Below are 20,583 nucleotides of genomic sequence, written 5' to 3'. Positions count from 1 at the left end.
ATATATCCGTGTATTTATCTGTATAAAGATCGGTTACCAGTCAAACACGAAAGTTACGGAAGTGGAAATCTCGTCGGCAGCAATAATTAAGGAATAACAGTACTGTAGTTGAAGAGTTGCCACCGTCAATTGTAGATTTGACGGTCGCAAATGCAGTTTTACTGGCGACGCGTAGCGGAGACAGTAAAACGGAGATTTGCGACCGTCAAATCAAAATTGACGGTGGCAACTCTTCAACTACAGTACTGTTATTCCGATTCTAATGCATTACAAAAAGAAATAATACGATAAAACTTTGAAAAATGTCTAAATTTGACAAATAAAAAAAAATCCGCGTAACGTCATGAACGATTTTGGCGCAAAGCCGTCATTGGTAAACGTGACGTCATACAAATGAAAACTTACAAACTGGATGATATTACGTTACCTGTACGCTTCAAATTCGGATAAAATTACATTAAAACGGCGAATTCGAGGTAGGTGATGTTTTATTTTCGTTTATATAGTAGTAGTCGAACATTTGTTGATTCAATCATTTCAAAATGGTTGTCCCTCCTTAGTAACGCCTGGTCAACTGTGGATTTGACGGCAACTTTTAGCCAATGAAAATAATTGTTACATACAAATTGCATTAGAATTCGGAATGCCCTCACGTTTACCACGATGTAAAATCCCAAGTATTCTGTATATCAAAAGTTAACTGATGTACAAAATTCTTTAATCCAATAGAATATATATGAATCCATCTATGAAATAACCTAATGGATACAGAAATCACGTGCTATGTCATACTAATGAATTCCATATCATTTTTATTTTGGATATAACGCACAAGTATTGTTTTATGAAATATTCATTGTGTTCAATTATTTTGTATGTTCTTCTTGTGAGGAAGGGTGGGGGCTTCACAAACGAATTAAGAAGATATACCCTTACCTAATCCGGCAGTAAATTTGTTTTAAATTTCTACCTGTCATATAAAAAAACACACATAAAAGCAACTGTCAGACAAATGAAATCATAGCGCAAGATCTCAGTCTAGATACCTAAAGTTGTAGGTCTAATCTGGTTTATTAAAAACAACTTTTATTTTTGGACAACAACTTACAAACATTTACTAATTTTAAATTATAAGACATCACGCTTCGTTCATAAAAACAAATGGTTATCCACAAGGATACTTAGCCCATTTTTAATAATCTTTCGGTACTGTGTTACATCGTAACTTCATTGGGACTGATCCAAAAGAAAATTTGAACGTATTTACAAACTCAACAACTCTATTATAAAGTAAAATATAATTGATAAAGGAAAAAGTCTGCTTAGGGTTCAGTATGAACATCGTGTTCTTGAAGAACACCTTTCTTTCATGTTTTCCTCATGTTTAAAAGAAATCATGCACTTTTGCAACACCCATATAGTTTTATGCACACTGGACGAGTTCCAGGTAAAGTCAACTGTACGGAATGATTGTTTACGGTTAGGACTGTCTGCATCCTGTTCAGTCACCTCATCAACATAATAATGTCCTGTCGACTGATGGTAGGGAAGATATCAATTCACAACTTTGCTCGTATGAACTTCACCTGTACATGGAAACTAAATAATACAATATTGTACATGTCAAAACAAAATTTGAAGATTTTGTAATTAAAGATGCAGTGCTTGATTTGAGCTCCATGGTTTGGCAATCAAATACGCGTTCGGTTCTATTACAACGATCTTCGAGTTCTCTAGATAACGCACTTGTTCCTAGTCTGTACCTATAATTCGGAATATCATCTTCTATTTTACAAATGCCAGTTGGTCCAACACCTAACACGATTCCACTATTTATTATTTTCTCTGTGTCACAGTCACATATGATGTCATTTCCGCTGACATCAATGTAACTAAATGCACACGGAGTGACATGTAATACAAACGATAAGTTGGTGAGCTTATTGTTATCTAAATCAAGTCCAATTGTTCTACTTATACCAATAAATGTATCAGGTTGGATTATAGTCAAATGATTATGACTAAGATCAACAGTTTTCAACTTGAGTTTGCCAATATCCCCATATGACAAGCTATTAATCCTGTTATGTGACACATCAAGGTCGGTCAAGCGTTTCAAGAATAATAACGATCGTACCGGAAGAATCCGAAGTCCCGTTTCGCGCAATGTCAGAGTTTCTAGAGAATTTTCCAATCCATTAAACATTTCATTGTAATATGTTAGTGTATTACTATCCAATTCCAATATTTTTAAATTTGTCACTCCAACGAAGGCATCTTTTGGAATCAATGTGATATTATTTCTAGAGAGAACTAGGAACGATAAGTTTTTCAGTTTTCGTAATGCTTCATATGGAATAGTATTCAAATTGTTATAATGAAGTCTTATATCTTTTAAGGAATGTTCTAGTCCAGAAAAAGCATGGACGTCAATTTTAGAGATCTCGTTAACATTAAGATTCAAATCTTGTAGGTATTGTAATCCATGAAATGTGTTATCTTTCAAATGCATAACATTATTTCCCAGCAAAATTAACTTCGATAAATGATAAAGACTTTGAATTGCTTCCGGAACTTCCTCCAAGTAATTATAACTCAAATCTAGCTCTTCAAGTTGTCTTAATCCAGTGAAAGCTTTCGAATGTATTCCGCCAATTTCACAGCTTTGAAGACTTAGTTTCCTCAATGAATTTAGATTTAAATCCTTAAAGATATTTCCTGGAAGTGTCTGTTTATCATTCTCCAAATCATTACTGTCGAGGATGAGTTCAGTTAGATTTTCTAATCCTCTAAAAAACGCGAGATCTGTATCCAACGAGATTTTACTTTTCTTTGCTATTAGTGTATTTAAATGTCTTGGTAATATGGAAGAAACTGTTTCAAATGAAACGATAGGATTTGCACTAATGTCCATCTCCTTTATCATTAAGTCAGTAAAATCCCCGGATGTTATTTCTGATATGTTATTATGGCTTAGAATAAGATGTGAAATTTCATACGTACTCAAAACTTTAAAATCAGGAACTGTTTGTAAATTTGCCATGCTGCAATTTACTATTGTTTTGTTTTCATTGTTCCACCATATTAATTGCTTGCACGTGCAACCTGTCGTCTGCAACTGTTTTGGGCATTGAAATTCGGACAAAACCACGCAGAAGAATATGAAGAAAGTAAGCACTTCAAATACATCCATTGTAAATACTACAAATACTCTGAAAAAGAAACGAAGAACATTTGTTACTATACATTTACATCCTTTAAAGAATCATATTTTGATAAATGACACGAGGTTTATCGTTTTCTATGATGAAGATAAATTAGTCAGTATATATCATTTTTCCAGATACATTTTTTCTGCTACATTATGTATGTAGTGCTGAAAAGTAATACATTTTATCGGCATGTTTTCTCGACTCGGAAAATCATCTGGTAAAAAAGAGAAAAGTGATGAACAATAGTTTAACGCACTGAAGCAATGTTCCAAAGTACAGTCAAAGAAATATCATTATATCTTTAATCTCTAAGACCAAAATACAAAAAAATCAGAAAAAATGTATACAGATTTTAAAAAAGAAAAAGGATTTGCCCAATGCAATCACGAAATTATAAACAATATATGTATGCGATATCGTACGTGTATACTTAGCCAAGGTGCAAGCATGGAAACGAAATGTACAAACAAGCAAAATAACTAAAAAACAAAACAAAACAAAAACAAAAAAGATGAAGTTTTACTTTCAACCCATACACATGTGATAGAGCTTTTCTCTGTATTGTTTTAACTTTTTATTAGTTGAATTTTAACTATGCACTATTTTTGTACACCGTGAAGTCATTGTTAGGTTAGGTAAAATACCCTACTTTAAGAATAGACTAGTCCGACAGAAAACCAATCGATCTGTCTGTTTGACTATGTTTATTCGAAAGGAGGGTAGAATACCTGACCTTATATTGACATCACGGTTCAGCTTACAAGCAAGCTAGCCAAATATACTACCATTCGCTACACACTCAATGGAATCTGCTGTAAATATATTTGTTTTGCATCTACATGTATATACATGTATGTAGTGTAGTTGTATATTTTCCTGGTAAAAGAACTGACTGTTTTTTGTTTCAAATAATAAACAAAATTTAAAAATACTTAAGATTGATTCATACATGTATATAGTTATGTAATAGCCTATTTAAACGTTTCGTCAAAACTACGATGTTCTATGGCGACCATATTAGACTGAATAAAGTCATTATGTAATGAAATAGAAGTTCCTGCATAATATAAGTTTTAAGTAGAATAACTATTCTTAAAAACTTGGAACGATATTTCTTTATTTTGAATAAATAGTATATAATATGTGTTCCAACAGAAACAGATATTATTGAATTGTTTATGACAAAGTTTCCAGGGAACTTGAAATCAGTAAGGTGGAACGAATATACGTTGACATATATATATGTTAACGTGTATTTAAAAATCAGTTATTTTGATAACTTTTTCTGATTTAGCCAACATCAGTAATCAATTTAAAGGTTTGATAAATATAAGAAGATGCGTTACGAGTACCAATGAGACAACTCTCCATCCAAGTCACAATTTGAAAGAAGTTAACCATTTAACATAATATATGTGGGCTTTTTTTTTTTAACTTAATGGCAACTTTTTGTTGGATGGGTTCGAGAATACAGTTTTGACAAAAGGATGAATAATAAACAATTATCATTTGGCCTCTTATTTAAACACTATTTTTATCCAAATTATCTTAATTCATAATAATAATAACAGAAAAATACGCCTTACCTTGCTCGATGTTCACATGAAATATAAATAACAACACGCTTCTTAATTCTTATTTTTAAAACAAATGACAAATGTTCAAATTATCCAACTTATAATCTCCGTTCATCAATCATTTTTTTTTCTTTTCTCGCCCTTGTAATGCAATCATTTCATCTATTAACATGTATTGTTTTGATGAAGTAGTCTTTATGGTTGTCAACGTTCCCTTGTGTAAATAATAATCAAAGTAAAAAGCTCGTCTCGTTGCATATAAACAATGCATTAAGTGTGCAACTACGATGTGCAACAAGGAAATTAGATAAATATTTTGGTGAACGAGTTTTGTTAAAGTAATCTGATTTAACTGCCATGCAGACAGCTAATCAACTTATGTTAGTCGATACGGCATGTTTTGGAGATAAACATATAGATATTGAATTCCTACGAAAGTGTTTTATCTGTGAAAACGAATCTTTCAATGCATCACATTTTCTTTTTTAAAATTATGTTTAATTTACGAATATCTTTAATTTGTCACTTATAAATTGCTTAAAGATACGATACAGAAGTGCATTTGCAAAATGTATATATATATATTATTAGACTGTCCTTTAAATGCAGATTAACGTGAAAGTTTATTTAATGAAGTGTAAAGAAGAAGTGGTGAATTTAAATTGTTATCTGATGATGATAAGTTTATATACATTTTTTACAAGTACTGACTGTTTTGAATATATATATATATATATTAAGGTAGTACCTAACACTACAGGGAGATAACTCTGTAAAATCAGCAAAACGTTTTAATGACGCCGTGTTGTTAAAGGAATATTAAGCTTCTCAATGATCAAAATAAGTTTTTGTCAAACTGCTATATAACCAGTGTAATTTTTCTGATTAAACGGTTGGTTCAATTTTTTTGAAATTTATATATTTTTGTCAAAAGTTCAAAGTAAGTACTTTGTCAAAATTTTAAGAAAATTAAACGAGCCAAATTAATTTTAGTTCAAGTGTTAGGTACCACCTTAATGACCAGCATGAAAACCATGTATCGTATTAAAATGTTCTTTCTCACTTGAAATACATCTCTGTTTAAAAAATATCTTTAAACAATTTATAAGTACGTTTTTTTCAAACATTTTGTGACAATATTCTATCATATATATATAGTGCATGAGATCACAGACACGTGTACCTTTTCAGAGTTTCTGTCTTGCTCTTCGAAATCCTGAAAACCCTTTCGTTTTTATTTATATGGTAGGCCCAAGGCGTTGTACTCATGAGATTCATAACTTTGCGGTAAAATTAATGGATAAATTGAGTACTAATTATTGTCACTGCAATAATCTTTTGTCACTGTTTCAATCACTAATAGTTTTTAATTATCATATAATCAAGGCAGTATTCGCTTAACCAAAGACCTAACTGAAATTAAGTCACATGCAGTCTTATCTTAATTTCAATGGGAAAAGAAGAAAAAATTAACGAATTTGATAGACACAGTATTAATATTCAAATCAATAATTCATGGAAAACCAATCAAAAAGAGTTAAGGTTTTATGCGTTCATCCATCCATATGTCATTGAGATCGATCTAGATAATACTCGGTCCGAATCTCTCCGTGCGTAAAGATTAATAAAAAAAAAACACACACACTTTTGCTTTTTTACTCATTTACATTCAAATATTAATCAACTTGAAATGGTGCAATATGGTTCAAATTCATAAATATCATTTACAAGTGCATAATTGATTATCGATTATTGTTTGTTTTGTTGCCCAGTAGCAAGTATTTCATGAGTGTTGGCATATACGAGATAAAGCTGTAATAGAAGAGAGTGGTAAAAGATGTATGTTTACTATTAATTAATTCTTTGTCTAGAACAATTGCTTACGATATCACAAGCTACTTTGAAGTTAGTTAATTCTTTGGAAAGTTAATGTTGCTACTGCAAGACAGTAACGGGTCTTTAATTTCAGGAGAACTGACTTCTAAAGTGCATTCTCGATTGGTAATGGGCTATTTCTGTCACTTTGTTTATTATCTCGCAAAATGAACAATGAGATTTCGATTATAAATATTTTGAAAGAAAATCTACAGTTTCCCGCAAAGCACGTGCAAAAGTAATTGTTGCAATTTAAAATGCGCGTGAAATCGCATGGTAACGTAATTAAAAGCCTACTGTTGAGAGATAGAAGGCAAAAGACGTTTGAGAGAATAAATTAGTTCTAGTGAACGTGATAATAGAAGAAACATACTGCTTAATGATATTTTGAGAGCCAAAGCTACTTCAAAAACTAATTTCTACTTTTTCTTGTATATAACAGTTCAGGTGTCAACAGAACTTTTAGATTTAAAGAACATTAGTCGGTAGATGTATAATTCCTTGTATTCTTTTATCATTCTATAGATGTAAGACAAAGTAATTTAAACTCTTTTAATTTCAAAACTAACATTTGATTTTTTGTAAAAAGCAATAACTGAGAAAGAGATTGACTGTTTGATTTCCCCTATAGCGCAAAATATAATATTGGTCGTTCAAACAATCCCATGAATCAAATCAAATAAAAATATTTTAGATTAGATGTTCGCTTAAAGCAGTAATCGAATATCAGACATGTTTGATCAGTTGTATTAATCTTGATTGGTTAATAAACACAAACCACTAATTATTTTACCAAATAAAAGATAGAGAGAATAGATTGTTTTAGGTGCACGTACCTATTACAATTTTGAAAAAGGTCATATTTTATTTTGTTATTTAAATAGCAACTCGTCATATGACTAAACACAAACAATTTCACTGGAAGTTAAGAAAAAAAATGTTCTATTGGCAGATCGACATCACTTTCTTCATCTTTCATGTTTACATAAAATTTCATGGATATGCCATCTATAATCCCTTTTGGCAATAGGATGTGTGATTGTGCAACACTTTATAAACGTTTACATGCATTTACACATCTTGCAAGCAGATGATCGCTGTTAAGCTATTACAAACTGGGAACAGATCAAAAAAGAATATAAGCATCGTCAAAACAAATCATATTGTTTATTTTTTATACAATTTCCAAATAACATATTTTCTCTTTTCATGGCAAATCTGATAGCCATCATTCATAAAAGTGAATTTAGAGAATGCCATTAAGCCATTAAATAGCAATCAAAAGCCACATCGTAAACATGTTAATGTCTCGAGCGCGCGCCTCGTGTTGATTAATCCTCACAGATACTAGTAATGACAGCTGTTTGTCTTTGAGTCGTAGCTTTTGACCATGTTAGCTGCACTGTGCAAGACACAATTTAGTCGAATTAAATCAAATCAATTGTATTTGATGTTAGAAATAATTTTAAATCTGTTTTTCATTTCTTTTACCCGTGTGACATGTGGAAGTTTAAAAAGATGTTATGGATTAAGGATCTATAAGTCCTGTGGCTACTCTTTTTTTGTTTGAAGCCCGAATTGACATTTATAAATGGTTTGTCAGACTTCAAAACCATAGATTTACTAAGATGATAGTAATTTGCACAGCTTATGTCGATAAGCAGACTTAATAAAAATCCCCCAAATATATGAATGTTATTCATAAGCCTCGGTCATAAGCACTTTTTCACAACAACAAAAATTGAGATTTATGAAGATAGAAACGCTATCAAAACACATTGATTCTAAAATAAGTATTGTAAATGAAGTTATAGTTACATTTTTGCATTCATATAAAAGTATACTAAACTAGTTTCCCTTTAAGCTAACTACTACCGTTTCAAAAGAAGACCAACCTATAACTGCTCGCTGTGACAACTCTATGGAATGATAGAGGTCTTATGTTGATATAACTTGTATGCAATCCCTTTTGATACTTTTGCAACTTAAATGTTTTTACTAAATTTTAGGACCTTTTATAGCTGACTATGCATTATGCCGGGGCTTTACTCATTGTCGGGGGGGGGGCTTACGGAGACCTATTATAGTTTAATGTCTGTGTCATTTGGTCTCTTGTAAAGAGTTGTCTCATTGGCAGTCATAACACATCTTCTTTTTTGTATTTACATCCATGTCATTTTGAATTTGGTGGGCCATGTTGTAGTAGTCTCATCAATCAAACCTTAAAAATAACTACCGCGGAAGGATTATGAATTTGCCCTAGTCCTCTCTTTTGCAATTTGGTGTTTGTCCATACGCGTAAACCATGAGAATATACCAGAAAAGATGCTTTTATTAACATGATATTAAAAAAAATGGGAGAATGTGATTATGTTAATTACATACAAAATAAAACAAAACACAGTCTATTGCACGGTTTATAGTTTCTGTACACGTGCATGTGTTTTTCCTGTTTTTCTGTTGTTGTTTTTTTTAAGATAGGCGATGTTTGGCATGATAACATTTGAAAAAAATGACAAAGCCATTATTGTACTATTAAAAGTACAGCTAGCAGATGGCGGATCTTTGATACTTTCAGAGTTATAACATTATCACAAAGAAGCATCTTATTACAGTTAGATGATATCAAAATTCTCAATGTATTTTGAAAGACATTAACAAAACACACTGTAGTATAAAATTTCACTTTTATCAGCTTTTTCATGTTTGATTTGATAGTTTATCTCCTTTGATACGTTGATGTTTCAATGAATATGTTCAATAAAAGCTTCAGCAGGCACCTGCACCTAATATTATTTTAACACGTCTATGAATATCATATGACCGATGATGGGCCGACTTTCCTCAACTTACATCCAAACCTACAAAGCTTTGATAGTTTTATTTAGATTTTAAACACTAAATCAGCAGCGGATCCCGAGGGGGGTCCGGGGGTTGAATACCCCCCTTTTTTTAGACGATCAATGCATTTGAATGGGGACATATGATTGCAAACCCCCTTTTTTGTCCTGGGTTGGGCCCTTTTTTAAAATGGCTGGATCCGCCTCTGAATAAATCGAACTGATAGCTAAAATGACACCGAACAGTATCTTACCAATTAAAAAGAGAAAATTACTTACAATTTAATAAATTTGCTTGTATTTTCCCCGAAGTGGAACCATATTCTGTAAAGTATTACATTATATGAGATATTGTTATTCAAAAATGCTCCGAGATAGCCTTTGTTTCTGACAGGGAAAAGTATAATTAGATAAATCTTTGACTTGAATGAGTCATAAATATGAAAAATGTTCTATCATATTGATTTAAGTAAAAGTGCTAGTGTGAATCATTTAGATAACTATGCTATAATCTTAATTTAAAGAAACGTTAAAAAATTAATTAAAATGTTTTATGTATGAATATGTGAAATAAATAAGATTTATATCAAAAATCTGCCTGAACACAAGTGTAAATAAAATTAAGTTGAAACCTTTAGTATTAGAATAAGTTATCAGCATCTTTTCATTACATCTTTATCTCTTAGTTTTTTGTTTTAAAATGAAGATACTAAATGAATACCAGTCCACTTAAAAGTGCATTTGCTTATTCATAGGCATACTTATAGCAGTGGCTTTCGTAAAGAAAGGGTATAGATGGATGAAAAATTGCTTAGCAATACAAATTTAATTTTTCTTCAACTTTTGTCATGAAATATAAAACAATATGAAAAATAATTTATTGATTGATTAATTCAGTTGTGATAGCTTAACTTGCAGTGTAGACTTGCTACATGTCCCTTCCTAATTATGTTTTTTTCTCTTTTTTTTCAATTTTGCCCCTTTAATAATTTTACTGCTATAACTAGGAGATTATAATTATACTGACATCTGCAGGGGGAAGGCTTTCTAAAAGGGCAATCAGTAGGCTGGCACTTATCAGTAAACATATAAATTAGTAAGAGAGAAATAATAGAAAGGGAATTGTAGCAAGTCTACTTGCAGTGGTAAATATGTGTTTCATATTAAGGATGGGAACAAATTAAAAAATAAATCAGATAAATAGGATCTGCCACGGAACACGACCATAATTAAAACTTTGAAATATGGGCCGGCACTAAAAAAGAAGTTTCTGTTGCATAGGAGCATATGGCTTACTTTGCAACAGACGACCTACAGACTACTTCAAGAATATTTTTTTGTTTAGCTTTCTTTCAAGAGCGTCGCACTTTTTCTAACCTTGACATCAGATTTATCGTCCTCATTTCAACCTAACATGGCTATTTATTTAAACATCCCCCCAAAAAAACAGACGCCCCTCTTTAACATAGGTTCTACTGTCGAATACGGTACCAAATTTCCGTACACCGATCGATTTGTGTGTGCAACAACACAAAATTGTGTGTGTATTTGTGAAACTAACTAACAACTATAAAAACATTTGTGTTTTGCGTCTTTGTCAAAACTAACAACAACAAGAGTTTTTGATTGGCGTCTTTGTTAGATCATGGGTTTTTTTCCTGACAATATAATACTTCATGTTTATATTTATTTACATAGATATAGAACGATGTGGTGTAAATGCCAATGAGACAACTCTCCATCCAAATAACAATTTATAAAAGTAAACAATTATAAGTCAATGTACGGCCTTCAACAAGGAGCATTAGCTCACACATAACAACAAGCTATAAATGGCCCCAAAATTACTAGTGTAAAACCATTCTAACAATATATATACGAAACGAGAAACGAGAATACGAAACACGTATAAACTACAAAAACAAACGACAACTACAGTACATCAGATTCATCCAGTTCCTGACTTTAGATAGGTGCAAACATTTGCATGTTTGTTTATTTTTATTTTTTTGTAGTCAGTTGTGTTGTATAGATATATGCTATTTGTTTATGCAGTTCTGGCTACTGAATCCCAAATATTTACGCATTACCTAAAAGTTTATACATATTGAATGGCTAACCCAAGTTTGTCAGTGTAACTAAATAGCATCATCATACCTGTAGAGTGACCAAGTCATAAATATCGCAGTTGTTTCACCCTTTATCCCGTTATTTGATAAAGTCTGACGTTTGATTTTGTTTATGGTTTCCCCCGTTTTTAATTTACATTAGAAATCAGTATTTTTTTAATACTTTTTGTCATCAAACTAGTGAGATTTAAATATCTGTATTAAAACAGAAGAATGCTCGGAAGGTTTGATACCAGTTTTTCTAAACTCAATAGTAACAGGTCTTTGTATCAAATACAGTTTTGTGTGCAGATGCAAATTAATATTAAAAGTGAAATCTAGATAACTGTCTTTCTTATTGTATTGTTTAATCTAATAAATATAAAGTGTTTACAATATCACGGTCTGATGATTTGACAAAAGTTAAAACCTGAGACTACTATAACACAAACGTAATAAAGTAAAACACTCTTACCTTATGTTAATAGTAATACACCAATGGACAACAGATGGATTACACGTAAATAACATTAATTACTTACACAACAGAACAACGAAGTGCAATGAAGTGCAATTATAATTGATTAGAAAAAAATCTTTACAACAATATTTCCTTTCAATAAAAATGTATGTCTTTATGATCAATATGCCTCACATCCTATACATTAAACTATCTACAATATATATTTTGTAGCTATAAGATAAAAGAAGTCGTGAAAATAAACATACCTGATTTCTTTGTTCGTTGCACTTCAAAGCAATAATTTAACAGGAACAATATAGTCCTGCATTTTCATTGCACGTGCGGATGTTTTATTGTAGTCATGGTAACTTTAGAACTCAAATAAACGAAGTTCCACTGTTTATATCACTGATTGCAAAACTTTCGCTCCTGAAATTTCTTCACAAAATGAATAAATTTTAAGTTTTTATCCTATAATCTTAAACAGTGCGTAAAAGATACGAATATCTTAATGAAATTCCACACGTTTTGATTGGCATGACAATGTGTAGAAAACATCTGCCCTTCAAAGAACGCAGTCACCAGAAAAAGATGTAATTCATGCAAATTTATGCAAATCTTTTCATCTGTATAATATTTCCAATACACTTTTAAGCAGTACGAAACATGATGTCTTTGTGATCATGGATAGTTTACTTGAAAGCGAAGAAATCATACATGCACATATATTAGACCTGATTATAAAGATCTGTTTAAATTAACTCATTTGAGGATTAAGTTTGTAATCATCTTTTCAATTTAAATTCCTTTGACACACCAGATAACTTTTCTTTATGCATCATTTTATCGCTGACTACATAGAAATTTGTGTTAATCAAAATAGATAGCTTAGTATGTACATTTCTGAAATTTCTATTACATTTTGCACCAAATTTGTTCAAAAGTGTCTGATTTATATTTTCATTTAATTTTGGTTATTTTTTGATACTGAAGACATTTTGAAATCATTATTTTTTATGTACTTCACATTTCCTTATGCCGCTGCCTGATATAATTAAAAATTTATGATGGGTTGAACGATATGAAATACCGGTTTCTATATAATGACAACGGATATGTAAAAATTGTCTGAGCAGTAATTCCGTCCTCCTTTTCTCGATTTTATATAAGGATGTCTGGCACGACTGCCAGTGAGGCATTTTTTTAATCATTGGGTCATTATTACATATTCAGCAATAAACAGACCATTCAAAGACTCCGACATGACAAAATTTGAAACAATTGAAACGATAAAATAAGGACTGACGTGTGACTAAACAATACATGAAAAACAAATATGAAGGACAACAACCAACATCAACCTCATACTAACTTTGTACAGCTAAAGACTGAGACAGTCACATTTTCTTGTTCCAACATAGGCCAAGGAGTATGTTTTTTGTCCCGGCTGTTAAACTTCAGTATTGTTATGAGTTAAAATCTATCCTTAATTCAGAAAAGACCCATCAAAACAGCATCTGATTCAAAAATTCAATAACATTTGTTGATATTTAGATGATATAGTGGCTCTCAATTATAACGACTTCAGTATATATAACATATACACTTTGTCTTTTGAGATTATCCTGCTTAACTGACTTTAGATAAGGTAATACTAACAATGAACACTGCTCCTTCCTGGATCTTGATATCTATATCTTTAACGGGAATCTTTTATACCTAAATCATGATAAAAGAGATGTTTTTTTAATTTTATATTGTTAATTACCCATTTTCATATGGTGACGTTCTCTTGTCACCATCTTATTGTGTTATTAATATACTAGTATCTCAACTTGTTCGATTCGCTCGTGTATGTAACACATTATTTGATTTCAACGAACGAAATCTCTTTATTACTGAAAAATTATTACAACAGGGTTTTCACAAACAAGCCAAAAAATTTACTAAATTTTATCATCGGTACAAGGGCATCATTCGTATTAAAATAGAAATAAACATGCAAACATCTTTTACGTTCAGGTATTTCACTTCCAATATGTTATGGTAATATTCTTTACAAAGCACAAAAATGTCGGCTTTCACCTCAAAATCTAACCAAACCTTAAAACAGACTTATGCGGAAAGGATATATACACATAGAAAAAAGTATTGCAACACCAAATTGAAATTGAAATTAAAAAAACACTCTTTATGCCGATCGTAGCCTGGATTAGATCCATATCGAGCATATATGGGAGACTTTTTGGCGTAATGTGCACGAAAGGACACCCCAGTCCAAACACGTGATGAAATAAACAATGCCTTTCATCAGAAATGGTTGCTGATACCTTATCAACAAATTAGTCGATTTGTGGCAGGAATCGTAAGACGTTAAGTGACGGTTAACCGTTTGAATGGAGGCTGCGCACAAAGTAATAATTCTTTGGCGTATAAAGATCAACCATCATGTGAACAGTCATCTTAAGATTAATTTTGAAATTTCTGACATTGTAAAGCTCGACTACAGTAAAAGTTGTAAAATGCAGTTTTTTGTACAAAAAACACTTAATTTTGTTATTAAAATTGTGGTCAGATAAATCTTTTTTATTTTAAATATTTTTGTTTGTTAAAATGCCAATGTAATCATAAACTATTTTTCAATATTATTTTACAAATATTTTATTATATTCCATCCAAAATAAAAGGCTGATGTTTCAAGTTTTAAAAAATCAAGGTGTTGCAATACTTTTTTCCATGTGTATAGTTACGATACTGTTGTCAAGTCAGTAAGAATTACATGTTTGGTATTATTATTAATTCACTTATAAGGTCTTTAAATTCGCATTGTACTTGATTTTATATGATCAAGGCATTATATTTCAATCAGTTGAATTGAGGTCTGAAACTGGCATGTCATGAATTGCTAGTAGTCCTTTGTTCATTTATGTAATAATGAGTCATTTTGTTATCTGTTCAGATATCGGACTCGGACTTCTATTAAAACTGAGTTTTACTTAGCGTATTACTATGTGTTCCTTTATTCTACAATGGCTAGAGGTATTAGGGGGATGCATGGGAGTGATCTCACAATTTATGTTTAACCCGCAGCATTTTTGTGCCTGTCCCAAGTCAGGAGTCTCTGCCCTTCGTTAGTCTTGTATAATTTTTAGTTTTGTTCATTTATATGTTTTGGGGTTTAGTGTGACGTCCAGTTTCATTTAACTAGTTCACAGTGTTATTGATGAGCCAAGCTGAGGACCACCTCCGGATGCGGGATTTTCTCGCTGTGTTGAAGGCGCATTTGTGGCCTTTGGCTGTTGTCTGCTATTTGGTCGGGTTGTTCTCTCTTTGACAAACTAGTAATCCCCATTGTCTAGAGGTAATACAATCAGGGTGCCACATAGACTCATGAATTTTAAAGTTGACATAAATATAAGCGGGTTTTTCATGATCAACTAATGAATAAAAGAGGGGTGGGGTGGTTTATGCCAATGAGACTGCAACACAACAACATAAAACAGGTATCATGAGGTCAGCAAGGACAGAAAGTGTATAAAATATATGCATCAAATGTATGTTAGTTGTGTGATCTTAACTCAAAAGTTCACTAACAATATGAAGATCAACGACACAATTGATCACTTAAAAATTTTTAGTTGTTGTTACGATCAAACAATTCATGATGGTCACGGTAGAAATTGTGAAGATAACAATTGTGTCGTTGTTCTTCATAACTTTGTTAGGGAAGATAAAACGTAAAAATATTGATGTACCAGAAAATGTAAACGATGAGCGTCCGGGGCGCTTTTCCGGATTTGTCTTCATCGGGAACGTCTAAACCCAAAAAGTTTAAAGCAGTTAAATTTAATTAACTTTTTTTTTAAAAGATTAAGAACTTAGCCACTCATATTTTTCATATGATCTGGAACATGTATACACAAACATTAAAACATTATTTGAAAACCTAGTCTGAACATTTACTCGTACATTTAACGAAATTGCACAGGTATTTAAAAGTTATGTCATTTATATGTCATATTTATAAGTGCATTTAAGTCCAAACCAACTACTTTTAGTATTATAACAATATATCTTATATGTTTAAAAAATGAAACTGAAATAAAAAAAAAACATATATCTCATTATATGTCCCTTGATCGAATTCTAGCCACAAAAAACATAACAAATTCTGGGAATACTAAAAAAAAACAACATGTAACATGATAACCGGATATATGCGTTGTGTATAAGGGTATTCTTTTAAATAATGGTGGAGTAATTTTAACTTAAGTTATTGTGTTTGTCAGCGAGCCTTTTTGTGAATTGAAATGTCGGATATGTTGGGACTAAATGAAACGTTGGAAAAATTCTACAGCAAATGTGCTACACCACAGCGTGATCCAGGTTACACAAAGTTATTCAACTACGTGACTGAGATTGTGAAAAAAGTGGGAGAAATAGCATCCCATTTCAAACCGAAACAATTGATACTTGTAGGGAGCTCGGCATCAGATGTTTCTGCGATTAGGGCACAAGAGATGGACCGTCTTCTACTGATAGACATTAAAGGAAAGGTGGAAAACATAGACAGTTTACATGAATTTGCAAGGCTAAAAGTCGATCCGTCGGGTCATGCTGTTTGGAAAGAATGCATGAATAAAGATGGCTATTTGGAACCACGGAAGGTTTCGGCAATGTTCAAGACAATAGTCGATGAGGCGACTCGCTTGGTCAATGAAGAAAACAAGTCGGGATATTCAGGGATCACTGACCCAGCAAGTCAAATAAAAATTGGTGATGGTTGCTCAGTTGCATTAGCTATCTCTGGATCTTTTGGACCAGCTAACTGGGCCTTTGGAAACACAAAATGTGATCTTGTTCTTGAAATTGATTGTGAAGGATTACCTCCAACACGCTTAGCATCATGGCTAGAAAACAAAGATAAAACGAATGAGCAATGGCCTGCTTTTGAAACAGTGGAAACAATTCGGAATGGTAATGGGTATGGTCTAGTAGCTAAGACTTTACACGGTGGGATTAAAAAGCATATTGATAGCTATGATGCATCACTTCTATGGCAATATTCTGTTTCTCGTGCAGAATCATGCCTATTGAAAAATTGTAACGATCAACTCACATACAAGAAGCTTTTGGTAATTCTTAAAGCTGTCCGAACCTATGAAATACCCGAAAAACGTCTTTCAGAGACGCCCGTCTTATCATCTTATCACATTAAAACAGTTTTTCTGCATGAGGCACATGCTCATCCAGATCCCAAAGACTGGCATTAAAGTAAACTTGCTGAAAGATTTGTCTCAGCCTTCAATAGACTGTTACTGAACATCAAAGAGGAAAAGCTACCCCATTTCTTTTTTCCAGACGTCAATTTGTTTAAAGGTGGACAAGCCGTAATGATTGGCAACATAACAAAAATGCTCGATGACCCTGTCAAGTACATAACAGATTTGACATCATCAAATGTATGTATTTTTAAATTATATTTTATTTCTTTTTTCTTAACATGGCCCCTAGCCCGATAGTGTTGACGTTGAAATAATTTAAGCAGCATATTAAAAAAGGACTTGAATTTACAACAAAAATTACAAATCGCATTATGACATAGACTCAATACCCTTTCCATCCCTCGTTAGCTAGAATGTTACTACTAAAGTTAAGTTCATTTTTTGTCTCTTAGCTGTCTTATTTTTTTCATGAAAAATACCATTTAAACAAGTATTAATATATTTGTGCAATAATATCCATTCTTTTATTCGCTTATATTTTGCAGATTAAACCCTTCGAAAGTCCGTTTTCAGGCATGCAGTAAAGATTTTATGTTACCAGGAGTTGTAATTCATGGTGTGCAAACTTGACAACAAAATGAATGAGTTGGAACATAACTTTGAAAGGCTTAAAATAATATTTACATATTAGTGGAAACAATGAATGAATATACATTAACTCTGAATAAAACAACTAATGTTTAGATATTCATGATGATGTACTTCTTTTGAGTTAAGTTATGTTTAAGTAAAATATCAATCAAGTGTTTAAAAAATAGGCTTAAGAAAATTGAATAAAACATGATTTTCTATCAGATCTTCAAGCATAATGTGTTTTTTTTTATATAGACTAGTCTTGGAGCATAACGGACTTTGTCCAGCTTAGACAAATCAACGCTTTCTTAATTCTAGTTGATTGAAAATTTAGCTTAGAATGAGCAATATTCCTAAATTTAGGAACAAAAAAAATCCATTCTCATTTGACATTTTATACAACAGAGTTGTCTCTCTTTGTATTCTCGTTTTATTTCGCTGTGAAATTTATAAAATTTTATAAACATGATTTATGATTTATATAGCAACGAATTCCTATCATGAAATTTAACAAAATGCCAGCTTCTTACTTCAAATTAATTGGTTTTAAAACCAAATATTCATCAAAATATATTGTGTCGCTCGTTGTGTCAGATTTTACGTCTCAATGGGGTAGATGTCATTTTTATATACATTTACTGTATAATTCTAAATACTAAGGATTTGCTTATACCATGCATAAATAACCGTAGCAGTATTTGGCACATTTTTTGGAATTTTGGGTCGTCAATGCTCTTCAACTTTATACTTGTTTGGCTTTCTGACTTTTTTTTTATCTGAGCGACCCTGATGAGTCTTTTCTACATGAAACGCGCGTCTGTCATATAAAGTTATAAGTATGGTTCCTTTTATAACTATTGACAACATGTCGAAATGTATTATTGCATTGTTTATTTGTATTATTTCTGTCCTGAATGTTCTTCAATTATTTGTACTGTAGTCCTGTCATGTAAGATTGTCCTTTAAGTGTTATATTTTTAATATTGCCATAAAAGCGCAAGGTTTGGTTAGCCACAAAACCAGGTTCAATCCACCATTGTTTTTTAAATTGTCCTGTACCAAGTCAGGAAAATGGCAGTTGTTATCTTATAGTTCGTTTCTGTGTTTGTTACATTATCGTCAGGTTTTTTGTTGCACTTAAGTGATTCTGTTGTTTCGTAATTTCCCTCTTATAGTTGGTGTGTTTCCCTTGGTTTTATTTAGAAACCCGATTTTTTTTCTCTCTCTATCGATTTAGGACCTTCTAATAGCGGTATAATACTGTTTCCTTTATTTATGTGACTTTGATTTGACAGATATTGTCATTTTAAACATTGCAATTAAAGGTTTTGAAACAATGTTGAACGCATGTCCCATCGAAGTCACAATACCAGATACCGCAGATACAGTAACGTAAGAGACAGGCCATTTTTTGTGCAGAATTTATCCAGATGCAATACGTTTTTTTATCTAGACTTTATGTAATGGAGGTAAACCGAATCATACCTATTATGAAAACTAAAAATAGTCACATAAAGAGTTGTCATTTGAAGAAGACATTCTTAAATTAAATGTCAACATGAACTTACATCCGGACATGGCGATATGATATACATATGTGTTTCTTCATCAAGTAAGAGTAAACATTTGATGCTTCCATTACATTCGATTACTATGAAATGTCTAGTGCAATCGATATCTATGAAGAATTGATAAAATGCTACAATAAACAAATATTGTACTAGATTCCTTGTTTTTATCTTTATTTCAAAACGTATGAATCCTGGGATTGAATCATGATTTAATTGTAACATGAATGATTAAGTTTAGCACCATTATAATATTATGACAACTAAAATAAGTCACATAAAGAGCTGTCATTTGTAGAAGACATTCTTAAATTAAATTTGACATTCGGACATTGCGATATGATATACATATGTGTTTCGTCATTAATCAAGAGTAAACATTTTATGCTTTCATTACATTCGATTACTATGAAATGTCTAGTGCAATCGATATCTTTGAAGAATTGATAAAATGCTACAATAAAAATAGTGTACTAGATTCCTTGTTTTTCTTATTATTTCATCACGTATAAATCCTGGGATTGAATCATGATTTAATTGTAACATGAATGATTAAGTTTAGCACCATTATAATATTTCAACCCACAGACATTGTTTTAGATATCTGGTTCACTAAAAATTGTATAAAATACTGGACAGTATTTTTACTAGATAAGATTGTGCTTACGTTAATGTATAACTCTAAATGAATACCCGCTGCGTTGCTTTGTGTGTTAAAATATCTCAGAAAATATGTTGCGCTGAAGCAACTTCATACTTTACAGTATTCGATACCTGATTTATAGGAAGAACAAACGTCAAATTTTTACTGAGTATGGCAGGAGGCGCTCGCCTTGTCGAAGTTTCCAATCTTACTCCTTTTGGAGTTCATGCATTTTCTCTAGTTTCTGTTTGTTACCTTTAATTGTCTGTTCCTTATCGATTTACGATATCTGAACATCGGTAAACTACTGTAACCTTAATTTGATTTTTTAAGGTACATACACCGTGAGTGTGTATTTTAATGTATCAATGCCAATATGATGCTAAAGCGTGTCGCTTTTAGAACATACAGTTAATAAAATATCAAATCATTTGAAACG

At 31.7% G+C, this 20,583-nt stretch overlaps 2 protein-coding genes across 4 annotated transcripts; one reads left to right on the top strand and one right to left on the bottom strand.

Moving 5' to 3' along the window:
* Nucleotides 1–774: 774 nt before the first annotated feature.
* LOC134696022 (leucine-rich repeat-containing G-protein coupled receptor 4-like) lies at nucleotides 775–12,803 on the bottom strand. Of its 3 annotated transcripts, none has more exons than XM_063557566.1 (2): nucleotides 12,342–12,803; nucleotides 775–3,212 (listed from the first exon to the last, which is right to left on the bottom strand). In XM_063557566.1, exon 2 carries the CDS (start codon nucleotides 3,191–3,193, stop codon nucleotides 1,583–1,585), a length of 1,611 nt encoding a protein of 536 aa, XP_063413636.1. In that variant the 5' UTR covers nucleotides 3,194–3,212; nucleotides 12,342–12,803; the 3' UTR covers nucleotides 775–1,582. The 3 variants fall into 3 exon arrangements, with proteins under 3 accessions (XP_063413636.1, XP_063413638.1, XP_063413637.1); XM_063557568.1 differs by lacking the exon at nucleotides 12,342–12,803 and adding an exon at nucleotides 5,973–6,026; XM_063557567.1 differs by lacking the exon at nucleotides 12,342–12,803 and adding an exon at nucleotides 4,799–5,088.
* Nucleotides 12,804–16,385: 3,582 nt separating this feature from the next.
* Nucleotides 16,386–17,348, top strand: LOC134697662 (protein mab-21-like 2). The gene has a single exon (XM_063559946.1). The coding sequence runs from the start codon at nucleotides 16,386–16,388 to the stop codon at nucleotides 17,346–17,348; it is 963 nt and encodes a 320-aa protein (XP_063416016.1).
* The last annotated feature ends 3,235 nt before the right edge of the window (nucleotides 17,349–20,583 follow it).

This window comes from Mytilus trossulus, chromosome 14 (genome assembly GCF_036588685.1).
Source record: "Mytilus trossulus isolate FHL-02 chromosome 14, PNRI_Mtr1.1.1.hap1, whole genome shotgun sequence".
NCBI classification, from domain to species: Eukaryota; Metazoa; Mollusca; class Bivalvia; order Mytilida; family Mytilidae; genus Mytilus; species Mytilus trossulus.
This window is presented reverse-complemented; position numbering and strand designations above follow the sequence as displayed.

Excerpts from the sequence above, each read along its gene's own strand:
- LOC134696022 (XM_063557566.1), bottom strand. The coding sequence starts at position 3,193 with ATGGATGTATTTGAAGTGCTTACTTTCTTCATATTCTTCTGCGTGGTT.
- LOC134697662 (XM_063559946.1), top strand. The coding sequence starts at position 16,386 with ATGTCGGATATGTTGGGACTAAATGAAACGTTGGAAAAATTCTACAGC.